The sequence below is a fragment of the Aphanomyces invadans genome (assembly GCF_000520115.1).
Source record: "Aphanomyces invadans strain NJM9701 unplaced genomic scaffold supercont1.48, whole genome shotgun sequence".
NCBI classification, from domain to species: domain Eukaryota; phylum Oomycota; class Saprolegniomycetes; order Saprolegniales; family Verrucalvaceae; genus Aphanomyces; species Aphanomyces invadans.
In genome coordinates, this window is record NW_008580193.1 from 108,348 (window position 1) to 120,776 (window position 12,429).

A 12,429-nucleotide genomic window follows, 5' to 3' on the forward strand; every position below is an offset into this window, starting at 1 on the left:
GCTCCTCCATCAGTCGAACGACATCCAGACCCAACTGCACGCCACGCAGTGCCAAGTGAATGCGGCGGCCGCTACACATCGGACGTAACAGTAATGCCACCGAGTATCGCGTCGGTCCATCCATTGTTCGACGTTTCGACGAGGCGCCATGCAAGCGGTGCCGTGCAGTTGACGCAAAGAAATGCAGCGCTGCCTACGGGGTCCATACTGTTCTTGCGACAAAATTCGGATGGTGCCGAGGACATCGCACTGGATGCGGGGTCGTGGCAGAGGCACCCTGAGATACGTGCGTCCCACCGACATACGAGTCATCGTGTCACGCTCGAGCGACGCGCGCGCGTTGCGATGGGTGGATCGCATACCACTAGCAGGTTCGTTGCCGTAAGAGGTCGAACGTACGTGTCCCGTGCAGCGGATGCGGGTTCACCTGATCTTCTGCATGTGACGGCATGGCTGCGATGGGTGACATGGCGCGGAGGAGCGTCTGTGGTCGTGCATTCGAATTATGTTTTAAAACCACGTCGTCTCTTCGATTCATTTTTTAAAAAGGTTTGAAATGGCTTCGACGTCGATATTCAACGTCGACCGTTGTATTTAAAACCGATTTAAAACTCACTTCGAGTCGTTTCGACCCCCGGCGGTTTCACCTCGGCGGTTCTCCAAAGGCACATTAACGACCGACCGACCGATGCGAATCTTTGTGAGCAACTTGTCGTCGGCCCTTGGGGCAGAGATCGCGAAACAGATCAAGGACTGCGAAGTCGTCGGCGCCGTGGAGCATCTCAAGCAGATCCAGTCGACGAAGAAGCGCCTGATTGAGAACAGGTCCGCCGAGCTCGTCGAGACGTCGTTGGCCGCAGACGACCCGAACGATGCGTTTGTGGAGAGCCCGGTCGTGGCGTACTCGGATAAGCACAACGTGGGCTTGCTCCTGAAGCGATGCGACGTGGCCATCTACTCGATCTTGGACGACCCCGACGGAATCATTGAAGCGCTCAAGACGTTTGACGAAGGCAACAGCGGCGACAAACTGTTCATTGCAATTTCGAGCGTGCTCACGTGGGCCAAGACGCCAGTGCCTGCGCCGCGCCCAGAAGACTGGACGGGCCACCGCGAGGAAACGTTCAAGACGAGAAAGCCCGCGCGCAAGTACGCGGAATACAAGGCGATCGAGACGCAAGTCTTGAGCGCGCGGCGCGAGGGCCTCACAACGTTGGTCATTGCTCCGGGGCTCATCTATGGCGGCGCTCAATCCAGCCTCCATGCTATCCTTCGGTAAACGTCTCTGCGCATGTACATGATCGGCAGGGTGATCGAACGCGATGGGAACGTGTAGGAACGCTTGGTTGCACCCCGAAGAAGATGTTGTCGTTCCGAGTGTCTTGGACAACAAGGGCGCAAATGTCCTTCCCATGATCAGCGTCTACGATCTCGCGCGCGTTGTGGCCAAGGCGGCCGTGGCGTCGCCGCCACCGTCGACATCGTACTTGATTGCTGTCGACAAGAGCCAATCCACCCTTCGCGAAGTACGTCTTTTATTGCAATGCTTGCGATTTACCATCACTCCTGGTTCGGAAATGCGATTGCTTGGTGTGTTTTATTCGCCAACACGTTCTTTTACCGCGCCCCCGTCTTTGAATCGGCCGTTTCACACAACCCATCCAGGTATGCGGCGCGATCAGCGAGGCGCTTGGTAGCGGCGGGCTGCGAGACGTCGACGCAGCGGAGGCGGAGGAAATGCTGGTGCGGGAGAAGAGCATGGCGTACCTCCAGCTCAACTTGCGCTTCGACACGCGTGGCGGGGCCATGGAAGCGTTGGAGATTGAATGGACGCACGAATTCGGTCTCGTCGCCAACATCAAACAAGTCGCGGAAGACTACATCAAGTCGATGGACTTGCGTCCGTTGCGTGCCGTCGTTCTCGGTCCCCCGCAAGTGGGCAAGTCGCACCTCTCGGCGTTTCTCGCGAAAACGTACTACCTGCCGCATTTGACGCCGTCGTCTGTGGCGGCCGACTTGCTCATGACCGCCAACCTGGACGACCATCTCGTCAACCTCCGAGAAGAAGTCAAGAAGTTCCGACTCAACCTGAAAGATCTTCCCGAGCCGCTTCTCACGGAACTCATCCGGTGGAAGCTCATGGCCCCTGTGTGCCGGAACCAGGGGTACGTCTTGGACGGGCTTCCCATGACGGTCGATCAAGCCAAGGGGATGTTTTTTGTGGCCGCACCAGACTCGACGGGGGACGAGTCCAAGGAGGGAGAGGCTGCCGACGAAGGAAAGGAAAACGATGACGACGAGTCCAAGCCCGGCGACGACGGCGCGGCCGCCAAGGACAAGCCCAACTCCCCCAACGTTTATGTGCCGAACCGTGTCATCGTGCTCGACGCGGTGCGATCGCTGCTCGAGGCCCGCGCGCAGAATTTGAGCCAAGAAGAGGCCGAGAAGACGGGCAACACGGACGCAGAGTTCACGCGGCGGTGCGATGTCCTCTTTCCAACAAAGAGTCCTCACGTCGTGATGCAGGTACGACTTGTTCAAGCACGAATCGAGCGCGACCAACCAGGTCGGCGTCGTCGCGTACTGGGAGCGGGACCAAAACGTCGACGTCCTCGAGTTGGTGTTGGATTCGGAAGAGATGTACCATAGCAAGAAGCACTTTGTCGACCCGATTGCAAAGTACATGGAGCAGGGCGGGAAGCCGTTCAACTTTCACCCGACGCCGGAGGAGGTCGACGCGGCGCAGCGCGAGCTCGATGCGCAGATGGTGCGACAACCATTGTGGACAGATCGTGTTGTCATGTTGTGCAGGCCGCGGAAGCCGAGGCGGAGCAGAAGCGCCAGGCAGAAGCCATCGAGAAGGAACTGAGTGAGAAGCAGTCGCGCGCGTTGAGTGAAAAGTCCCGTCTCGAAATCATCCAGCGCGAAGAAATGGACATTTTGGAAGCGCGGTCCAAGCCCCTGCGCGCGTACCTCATGGAAACCGTGATTCCGGTCTTGACCGAAGGCATGCTGGAAGTCGTCAAGGTCCAGCCAGAGGACCCGATCGACTACCTCGCCGACTTTTTGTTTCGAAAAGGCCAAGACTATACGGGGTAGAGTAGTCGAATGGAATGTCGTCGAGAGTCCTTGCGGTCGTCGACGAGCGCGCGTGCGTGCAAGGGTCAACGGGCGGCACGTCCTCGCGGAACTAGCGCGTGCATCGACCCACGTCAAACGAGATGGCACAAAATCAGGAATCATCGAGTTGGATAGTATGCATCGCGTCACAAGAGATCATTGATCAAGAGCTCGCCGCCCTCTTGGACGCCAAAGTACCCGAGTTCTCCATTGTCGTCGTCGAGTGGCATCGGCATGGCCTACCACCGTCGTTCGTGGACGGAGTGGTGGGCAAGTTCTCTGCATACCTTTTTGGACGCTCGAAACGACAAGTGGTGTTGGGTTGGCAAGAGCCCATACTTCTTCTCGACCAGCAACTTGACTTGGGCAACCTTCATGCTGCCGAACCCCATCACAACATCCCATGACGCGCCATCGACGGGGGGCGTATCGGACGTACCTCAACGGGAGCGCCTTGACCATTGTGTCCATCGTGGTCGCATTCATGCTCATCGGAACAAACGTGACTTTGGCTAAACTTTTGGCAAGCGCCGCTGGACCTGTCGTGGCGCCCAGCGTCGTCGTTGCCGCGTCATGGGCCGCCTACGCAACGTGGCACACCAAGGACATGATGGAGCCGTTCTGTGGAGAGCTCGTACACAAATGTCGGGGTAGAGCGATTGGAGCTCGGGAAAGCGAGGGTGGTGCGTCAGCAGTGTCGTGCGGTTAGAAAAGGCTGACACGGTCGCCTTTTCATGGAGAATGCGCTTCAGGTACATGTGCTCTGCATCTTGATGCTCCTTCGGGAATCCAATCAATCGAACGAACGACGGCATCGCCAACCAAAGAGGCGGGACACGTCGTCGAGCATGGTCACGTACTTTGAGGCGAACGTCGCTGGAGTTGAAAACTTTGAGCGACGCGCATCTGGCGACCACGAGCTACGACAGCCACATGATCTCGTCGGCGCCCATTCCACGATCGTAAGGTGCAAAAACGGCAGCAGATTGCTCGACAAAGATCGCACACACACCATGCGCGCTTCGGCAGAGCCGACGTTCATGAGGAGCGGGTTCCTGGTCAGACGAAGGGCCTCCAGCGACGGAAACGAGTTGAGTGCATCGATAGATGCCCAGTCCGCAATTCTACATGGAGATACCTCCAAGTGAGAGCGATGGCACCACAATGGGCGAGAACGATGGCAAAAGAAGCGCCATTTCGACACGTTCATGTATCGACGTACGCGTTGTTCGAGAGTGACAACGACGCGAGCTGCAAGAAGAGAGACGACGATGGTGCGGGCGGCTGAATTTGGGCTAGATTGTTGCCGTTCAAAGAGAGGGTGTGCAGCCGAGGCCATGTCCCAACGGCGCTCTCGACACTCGACCATTCCGTCACTTGGTTGTGCGATAAATCCACAACTTCCAACAACGATGGAATGTCCGCTGCTTGGCGCTATGCACCATGCCGACGAGAGAGTCATGAATGACACGATGCCGAACAAGGTGGCATGGCACCGTTACCAGTGCGTCATCGGTGAGTTGATTGGAGGCAGCATGAAGTTCGCGGAGGGCAGGGAAATGGTCGCGGCAGATGCGCAGGAGGTCTCCCCACGATGTACGAGTGTAATGCATTACGAGAACGTGCACGGTTGGGAACGTCACGAGAGGCGCCGCCACGTCGACGTCGTACGTGAGGATGTTGCCGCTCAGGACCAAGTGTTCGAGCTGAGGCAATTCCGTCGAGAGCTTCAGAACCTATGAATGCGGCACGTGACTCGATGAGTGACGCGATGTGTGGGATGGCACAGGTCTACCTCGCTCCACGACGACAAGAGATTGAAGCCCAAGTTGAGCTCGACGATGTTTGGCGCCACTCGGTAGAGCTCACCTTCGTTGCCAATGTGTGAAATTTGGCTCCCCTACGGACTATGAATGCGCTACTCACTAGAAAGGACAAGTCGTTTACCTCGACCGACACCTTTCCGATGACCCCAAGGTCTTGCTTCTCCCTACCACAGCACATGATGGCACGAACGTGGTGAATGTGCTCCACGTACTGGATCTTGCGCACCCCAACAAGTTGAATGGGCTTCGAACTCCCGCTGGAAGTACCGACGCGCCCAGCTGCGCGGGAATCGAGGTCTTCGCTTTGCATGTAGCGCTCGTGCAATGCTTCCAAGATGCCAATGCCCAAACTGACCTTCTCTGGCAGCACAAACGACCCACTGGTGGGATGCGCAGCTTCAAAGTATCGAACTCCGCCAGATTCGCCAGAATGCTTGCCGCGAGATGGGTCGTCCCAGTCGACTCCTAGAGCACGATCAACTCATGCATGTTCATCACGACGACGTACCCCAGTAGACAGTAGATGCATTCTTGCCTTGGATCGGCCCTTCGTAGCGGACGCTTCCGCGGAAGCCGTCGGCATCTTGCACTCTCTTGTTCATGTCCCCTCGTTCTCATGTAATCAAACTCGCATTTTCGAGTTATCCGGACTAGTCCGGATACGAGAACTCGAGGGTGCAGAGTTTTGCCATCACGACACATGTGCATGTCGGCGCAGGGAGCGAACAGCCGCAGCGACGCCTTGGACGTCGCGATGTCGTCGCGGCGAGTGTAGGGAGGCGATTGAAACGTATCTCGAGTAGCCCAGGTGGTGCGAGTTCTGAACACAAGTCGATACCGGTGTCTCGGACCATGCGTGTTCAATACGCATCACGCAGTCACAAAGGGTGCTATCGGTGGTTCATGGCGGCGGTGTTGGCAAGCTCGACGAAAACGAAGGTGCAGAAGGAAGGAACGATGCGGACAAGAGAGTCCCCGCTCTGGCGGGGGAAGAAACCTGGACTGTCGTCACGATGATCAAGAGAATGCGAGCAATGACAAGCAGCACCACACGGACACATGCATAGGGGCGCTCATGCTTGGACGACGAATGACAGGTGCACATGAGGAAAGCACCAAAGCACGTAGTCTGATACGGCAGTACTGCCGTACTGGTCGTTCGGCGCTATCTAGATTGGTGTTGCCGGTCGGCGGATACTGGTGTGACGATGCCAAAGGAATTCATTTCTCTTCGATGGGATCGAATCCGCTGTTCAGGACAGTCTTCAGCAATTCGTTTGCAGCCAGAAGTTCGTTTGCGCGATCGAGAGTTTCTTCGTCCTTGCGCACCGAGAAGAGGAGGCAGTCGACGTCCAACTTGCCTCGGATCGCCGATATTTCCATCGCTTTCTTCGTCTACACAGGCGCGGATAAGCTGATCCACTCGAGGAGGACCGAGCGTACCATCGAACGGATGTACTCGACAACGATCTCTTCCATGAGTTCGACAGTGTCGGGATCTGGTTCCCACACATCGCCAAAGCCGTGCATCATGTGCTTGACTATGGTCCGCATGAACACAAACAGCACCAACATATTGACGTACTGCTTTCCGTCATTTCTCCGCTCATGAGGGGCTTCATGGCCGCGATGCTGGAGAGGTCTCTCGTGGACCCGCTCGAGTGTAGTCGTCGCAATGGCGACGCACGTGCACCCGACCGAGAGTCTTGTCTTGGAAGCCGTGGCGAGCTCTGACCGCCGCCAGCAGAAGTGGGTGTACTTGACCGTGTTAATTCATCTCCCTTGCGCTTCTTCCCACGGCCCTCCGCCGCCGGCTTCTTGGTCTTCTTCGCCGATCGTGGGCTCTCCATCGATGCAGTTTGTTCATGGTACTACTAGTACCACCTCCTAGTACTACTACAAATACGCACAAAATGTGTCAAAATTTCGACAAATCGTCGGGAATTGTCCGAAAATGGGGAAAAAAAATTGTTCTCACGAGGCCATTCCTCCACTTGGGTGGGTTGGTGGTTGTATTCTGCAAGACGTTGAAAATGAGGTCAAAATATTACCAAAATCCACACAGTTGGAGCACTTTGTCGAAAAAAAAACGACAAAATGTTGACACAGTAGAAAAAGTACCACGTGAGAACGCCGCTGATGGAAGCGTTCCATTTTCGAATTCCCCAAGAATAGACGCACGTCCATGGACGTTACGAGGCAAGTACGGTTCGAAGAGACGCTCGTGGCGGGCGAGTCTTCGCCACGGCACGACATCACCACACACGAGATGGGCAACAAGGCATCGGCCGGGTCGCCGTCATCCGCACGAGAAGATCGCGCTGGAGTGGCGGCCGTACACCACCACCCCCATGCAGGACATCCGGTTCCTCCACCCATTATCACGCACGAGATCAGCGTCCAACCCAACCCCCATCATGTGTCGTCGTCGCTGGATCAAAAGTACGTAAGAAAGCACCGTCCCCAAGGCGTAAGGGTGACGTGTGCAGGTTGATCAACGCCTTCAAGGAGCTCCGAGTGCGCCGCGAGAACGACGCCCACAGTCACGACAAGCATGACCCCTTCACCAAGATCCTGCTAAAGGGTCCATCTCTCAAGCAAGCGTTCGATAGTGTGCGCAGTACGTTTGACGCGTTCGACACGCACAAGCAAGGTAGGCACACGAATACCCTTGACTCCTCGTCTATTTCTCATGCTTCTCAACGTGCAGGGTCCATCAGCTTTGGAGACATGGAGGAAGCGTTGAATCGACTCGGTGGGAATTTCACCAAGGACGAGGTTTACGACGCCTTCAACGAGGCCGACATGACCGAGTCCGGACGTCTTACGTTCAAAGAATTCCTCGTGTGTCTTGCAATCGGCTTTGTCCTTCATGTACGTCCCCCGGCGATTTCGAGCCCCCCTTTCCTGATCGTAGTCCCTCAGCGCATCCCAGCTTTGGACGACCGCGAACCCGATGGCCAGCCTCAACTCAGCATCTTTTACGCGCCCTTGTACTGCGTTCGCTTTTCCACACGCCGTCCTCAGCGCATATGTTGACGCTTGTAGGAACAGCTCCATCAAGGACGGCGAGCCCAAGTCGCTTCTCTTTGGCGACGTACGTGCAACCACAAACCACCCCAAGGAGTTGTCGCCTCACCATGTCGATGGCAGGGAAACAAGCTACGCCAGGCGTTCCATTTGGCCGTGGACGTCTTTTTGTGGTTTGACATCGACGGCGACGGGCTCATTGAAAGGTGCTTTCATCCGCCGCGTCCAGACGGTTCATCTTGTACGGTAGGAATGAAATGCTAAGCCGACTGCACGAATCCATGCATGAACATTCGCCGACGAAAAAGACGTCCAAGCAGCGGTCATTCCTCAAAGGTGCGAGAGCTACGTTCCATCGACTTGCTCACGGCCGCCTCGCTTCTTGGCACAGCCTCCGACGCCACGGTCACCTGCCCTGCCAACTCGTTCATCACCCAACGCCGGTTCAACGAAATGGACTGGGATCACGACGGAAGCATCACGTTCAAGGCACGGCGGTGAGGATTCCGTCGATTTTGCTGACGCGATGTGTTTGCTGTAGGAGTTCCTGATGGCGTTCGAGTCGTGGGTCGGCGTAGACGACGAGGATGACTGCGAGGCCACCGACTAACTACTTTTGTGCAAATGTGTGGTATGCGATGGAAAAGTTGGCGTCCTTGCCCGGTAGCATGCGCCGTCGCATTCAAGGATTATGATGGCAGTTTGTGGACAACACAGCACCATGTCTGCGTCAGCTTTGCGCGGAAGTCGTCGCATCGTTGGGGACAGTGGTTGCGTCGGCTGTCGAGACGGTGACGGCGGCGCTGTAGTCGCTGGCTCCATGCAGCGTCACGGCAGCGACTTGGACAGTGTACAGTGTGTTTTTCGCAAGGGTGTCGATCCGCAGCGCAGTCGGATGCGGCCCGACGAGCTTGAGGAAAGGAGGCTGTTGGGACGGCGACGTGGCGGTGAATTTGACTTTGTAGCCCGAGATCGGCAGCGACTCGGTTGGTTTCGGCGCCGGCGCACGCCTGCTATTCGCTTGGTCAAGGGACGTGCGGTGGACGAATGCGCCTCACCAAGTGACGTGGACGCCCGTGGGGCCAGCGGAGGAAATCGCGGGCGCGGAAGGCGCCGCCGGTTCTACCACGAGATGGCCGACTTCATCACGGACGGTGACCAAGCACGTACTGTCATTTGGCCGATGGTTTCGAAACACTTGGAGCATTTCCGTCGAGCTCGCAACGTCGACGGCGCTGAAATGGTGCTACCGAACCCACGAGTGAGCATGACGAAGCACGGCGGACGGAAGGACCTCCGTCTCACGCAGCCGGGCATTTGCGCCGCCTTTCTACTACCGCGCCACACCACAACCCATGTCAAGCGAGCACAGTGCTGCCTCGATCCTGCACACTGCCATGGCGAAGCAATACCCGCAGGAGGAGCTCGACAACGTCTCGGCGATCCTGTTGTGACGCAAAGAACAAAGGAGTGCATCCGATGGCGTTGACAGCATCGACCTTTGCATGATCCATCTACGCTGTGTATTAGCGACGCAGAGGCGGCGATCAGTACCAGGTACGCACACAGGTCCGTGTGGCCTTGGTAAGCAGCGTAATGCAGCGGCGTGTTCAAGTCCTACAAAGTTGCGATGGAGCTCCTGTCGAGGGAATGCGATGATGGTATACCCCGAATTCAGTCGCGTCCTTGGCATGCACAACGTCTTTGTCGGCTTGGACGAGGCGCGAGACAACGTCCATGTCGCCGTTCCAGCATGCGGTGTGGATGTCGACGTGAAAACGCTTCTGCCCGAGCTCCTTGAGTCGAGCCAACGCCTTTTCCATCTGACCCATGTGTCCATCGCCGTCCAGATCGTCCGACGCATGCATCCACCACCGTTCAAACTCGCCCAGATCGATCACGCCGTCGCTGTCTTTGTCCAGCACGCGCAGTGCAGCCTCCAACTCCACCGACGACACCGCGCCGCCCAGACTTGTCACAAGCTCCGCCAGCTCACTAGCTACCATACGACCGTTGCCATCGACATCGAATGCGTTGAAAGCAGCGCGTATGGTCTCCCGTTGCGACGCCGCATCGATCGCTGCCGCGTTGTTGTCGACGGCAGCGGGCATGGTGCGACAGGTAACCAACACAGTGTAACTGGCATATTCGACTTTCAAAATGTAGCCAATCAATTACCACCAACGTGACAAATTTATCCAATCAAGAGAAGGAGTACTTTAGCGAATGGTTCAGTTTTTTTTCAATGCATAAGCCATAGGCTTTGTTTAAATTCCCTCCACCGTTCAAAAACGTCCTCTTGACGAAATCCGCGACAAAACACGTCACTCGAGATCGCCGCCACACACAGCATGGTACGGCCGGACCTCGATGCCGTCTTTTCTGTGAGAACATGGTTCATGACGATGCGATATGCCACGTAGAGTGGCGCAGGGCAGAATGGATCCAACCCCAGCGTGAAGGCGATCTTCGTGCTCGACGTTGAAGGCACCCGGCTGTGTGCCAAGTACTACGACCGAGTCGCGTATCCGTCGTTGAAGGAACAAACTGCACTCGAGAAGAAGATCTGGAGCAAGACCAAGACCATGAATGCGCGGCAAGAAGCTGAGGTCATCCTCCTGGACAGCGTCGTGTCTGTCTTCCGTTCCCACAGCGAAAACACCATGTTTGTCGTGGGTGCTGCCCATGAGGTATGTCTCCGCTGCGTCTTGGGCCCGCACGACCAATACGTGTTGTAGAACGAGTTGATCCTTCTGAACGTGCTCGATGGCGCGTTTGAAGCTGTCAGCAACATGCTGAAAGGCCATCTCGATCGCCACTCGATCCTGGACAACCTCGAGCTCGTCCTGCTCACGTTCGACGAAGTGTTGGACGGCGGCGTCATCTTCGAGACAGATACTCAGGCCATCGCGAACCGCGTGCTTATGCGGGTACGTCCTCCCCATCCCCTCAACGGCGGTGCCCTCAGTGCCATGCCCTAGGGCATCGACAACGACGTGCCGCTGACCGAGCTCACGTTTGGCCAAGCTTTCCTCAGTGTGCGGGAGCAGTGGTCCAAGTCGTTCCGCAGCGGCTAGATCTCCGGTCGTGATGGTCGCCGAGGTCCATGCACCTTTTCGAACGTTCATATACTCGTTTCCCTTGCCCGAGCAGTTTGTGCGCTCGCCACACCGCCGCTCCCTCCACGCATACGTCCGACTCCCACGACCGTCTCTGAGCTCGTCGGCTTCCTCGTGCACAGCGCATGCATTGCTCTCTGACGATATGTTTCGGAATGCAGCACTCCATCCGTCACGTTCGCCGCCACTTGCCGCGGGATTCCCGTGCGTCGGCACAAGGCACATCGAACAGATCGATCTTTCATATTGGCTATGCTTTGTCACCGCCCGCCGTGGCACCACGCACGTACGAGACTTCGCCCAGCGCACTCACAATCCATCCGACTTTAGCGCTACGTCCAGGCGCCTTCTTGAGCTTCTTCTTGGCGCCGCCTCCATCGGCCGCGTCGAGTACGCCCAGACTCGACCACATCCGTCGGTTGGCCGTCGCCGTGAGCAGCGCGCGCTTCGCCGCCACTGCTTCCTTGTCGCATGACGTCAATGGTGCGTACACGCCGGACGAGACTGCCGTCGCGAGCTGCTTGGACGCGCGAGATGTCGCGATGGTGGCCGCGCCACCAAGACATTCCAGGACAGCTCCTTTCGCGACACCAGCACTCGCCCCACTGGCTTCGATGCCTACACACAACACGCTCTCAACCTGGACGTGATCACGGGCCACACCTCCTTCCACGCCGCCGTTGCCATGGTGGTCGTCTAGCGGTCCCGTCGGCGCGGTTGTGCCGTCGGCTCCGGACGACGACTCTGTCGGGCCGAGGAGGGTCTCGGGCGGCGGGGCGTCGAGATCATTCCGTCGAAAGTCGGGCCGTTGGCCATACGTGTGCGCCGCCGGCGTGCACTGGCACACGTTGTGGCACGCGCAGTGGGAAAAGTGGCACTTGGCGCCGCGTTGGCACACGCCTTTGTTTTGAAAGTCGTAGCACACGCCTTGGCCGGTCGGTCCGCCGCCGCCGCCGCTTTTTTTCCACTTTTCGATTTCGTCGGGCGCGAGGTTTGGCGGAGGCAACGACGACAGCGTCGGTCCAGTCGCGGTCGCTGGCGGCGCTTTCGACGGGTATTGGTGGTGGTGGTCCGTAAAGAAAAACTCGAGCTCGTCGCTGCGAATCGGGTCGTGCACGAGCGCTTTCTCGAGCGCGCCGACGTGCGCTCGCTCGTGGGGCCGACCCATGTCTTTTCGCACACGGATGAGCTTCCAACCACCTGCGACACACAACTCGTGAGAGACGCTGGGACCCGGCACACGCACCTTTTCGATACCCCACGCCGTGCACGTCATGGTGAAAGTTGGTGTGGCCGCTATTGTCGCTTTTGTCGTCCGACGGGATAAATGTCGG

At 57.4% G+C, this 12,429-nt stretch overlaps 7 protein-coding genes across 8 annotated transcripts in view; 3 read left to right on the forward strand and 4 right to left on the reverse strand.

Moving 5' to 3' along the window:
* Positions 1-688: 688 nt before the first annotated feature.
* H310_13193 lies at positions 689-3,256 on the forward strand (the record flags this gene model as incomplete). 2 transcript variants are annotated; one of them, XM_008880594.1, is made up of 5 exons in its annotated part: positions 689-1,275; positions 1,337-1,526; positions 1,666-2,480; positions 2,527-2,767; positions 2,812-3,256. In XM_008880594.1, the coding sequence occupies 5 exons, from the start codon at positions 689-691 to the stop codon at positions 3,097-3,099; spliced, it is 2,121 nt and encodes a 706-aa protein (XP_008878816.1). In that variant the 3' UTR covers positions 3,100-3,256. The 2 variants fall into 2 exon arrangements, with proteins under 2 accessions (XP_008878816.1, XP_008878817.1); XM_008880595.1 differs by having other exon boundaries at positions 2,527-3,256.
* On the reverse strand, positions 3,223-5,574 carry H310_13194 (hypothetical protein). The gene is made up of 12 exons (XM_008880596.1): positions 5,455-5,574; positions 5,159-5,411; positions 5,068-5,110; positions 4,916-5,020; positions 4,623-4,856; positions 4,343-4,554; positions 4,133-4,244; positions 3,981-4,040; positions 3,759-3,899; positions 3,560-3,702; positions 3,408-3,498; positions 3,223-3,359 (listed from the first exon to the last, which is right to left on the reverse strand). The coding sequence occupies exons 1-12, from the start codon at positions 5,546-5,548 to the stop codon at positions 3,267-3,269; spliced, it is 1,581 nt and encodes a 526-aa protein (XP_008878818.1). The 5' UTR covers positions 5,549-5,574; the 3' UTR covers positions 3,223-3,266.
* A 320-nt stretch (positions 5,575-5,894) lies between these two features.
* On the reverse strand, positions 5,895-6,798 carry H310_13195 (hypothetical protein; the record flags this gene model as incomplete). The annotated part of the gene is made up of 3 exons (XM_008880597.1): positions 5,895-6,341; positions 6,390-6,487; positions 6,532-6,798. Coding segments are annotated over 3 exons (539 nt in total), but the record flags the coding sequence as incomplete, so codon positions are not given.
* Positions 6,799-7,074: 276 nt separating this feature from the next.
* H310_13196 (hypothetical protein) lies at positions 7,075-8,724 on the forward strand. Its single transcript, XM_008880598.1, has 9 exons — positions 7,075-7,388; positions 7,436-7,599; positions 7,657-7,820; positions 7,872-7,939; positions 7,995-8,043; positions 8,100-8,182; positions 8,227-8,312; positions 8,368-8,465; positions 8,518-8,724. Exons 1-9 carry the CDS (start codon positions 7,132-7,134, stop codon positions 8,584-8,586), a joined length of 1,038 nt encoding a protein of 345 aa, XP_008878820.1. The 5' UTR covers positions 7,075-7,131; the 3' UTR covers positions 8,587-8,724.
* On the reverse strand, positions 8,611-10,087 carry H310_13197 (hypothetical protein; the record flags this gene model as incomplete). The annotated part of the gene is made up of 7 exons (XM_008880599.1): positions 8,611-8,986; positions 9,035-9,098; positions 9,147-9,222; positions 9,271-9,306; positions 9,389-9,490; positions 9,531-9,593; positions 9,644-10,087. The coding sequence occupies 7 exons, from the start codon at positions 10,085-10,087 to the stop codon at positions 8,707-8,709; spliced, it is 1,065 nt and encodes a 354-aa protein (XP_008878821.1). The 3' UTR covers positions 8,611-8,706.
* A 191-nt stretch (positions 10,088-10,278) lies between these two features.
* Positions 10,279-11,128, forward strand: H310_13198 (hypothetical protein). The gene is made up of 4 exons (XM_008880600.1): positions 10,279-10,330; positions 10,400-10,666; positions 10,715-10,906; positions 10,958-11,128. The coding sequence occupies exons 1-4, from the start codon at positions 10,328-10,330 to the stop codon at positions 11,051-11,053; spliced, it is 558 nt and encodes a 185-aa protein (XP_008878822.1). The 5' UTR covers positions 10,279-10,327; the 3' UTR covers positions 11,054-11,128.
* A 217-nt stretch (positions 11,129-11,345) lies between these two features.
* H310_13199 (hypothetical protein) overlaps positions 11,346-12,429 on the reverse strand; it is a gene marked incomplete at both ends in the record, with an annotated part of 3,703 nt that continues 2,619 nt past the window's right edge. Inside the window, 3 exons of the mRNA XM_008880601.1 lie at positions 11,346-11,713; positions 11,759-12,295; positions 12,342-12,391. Of these exons, the coding sequence (XP_008878823.1) occupies positions 11,346-11,713; positions 11,759-12,295; positions 12,342-12,391 (955 nt within the window). The remainder of the gene's footprint in view (positions 11,714-11,758; positions 12,296-12,341; positions 12,392-12,429) is intronic.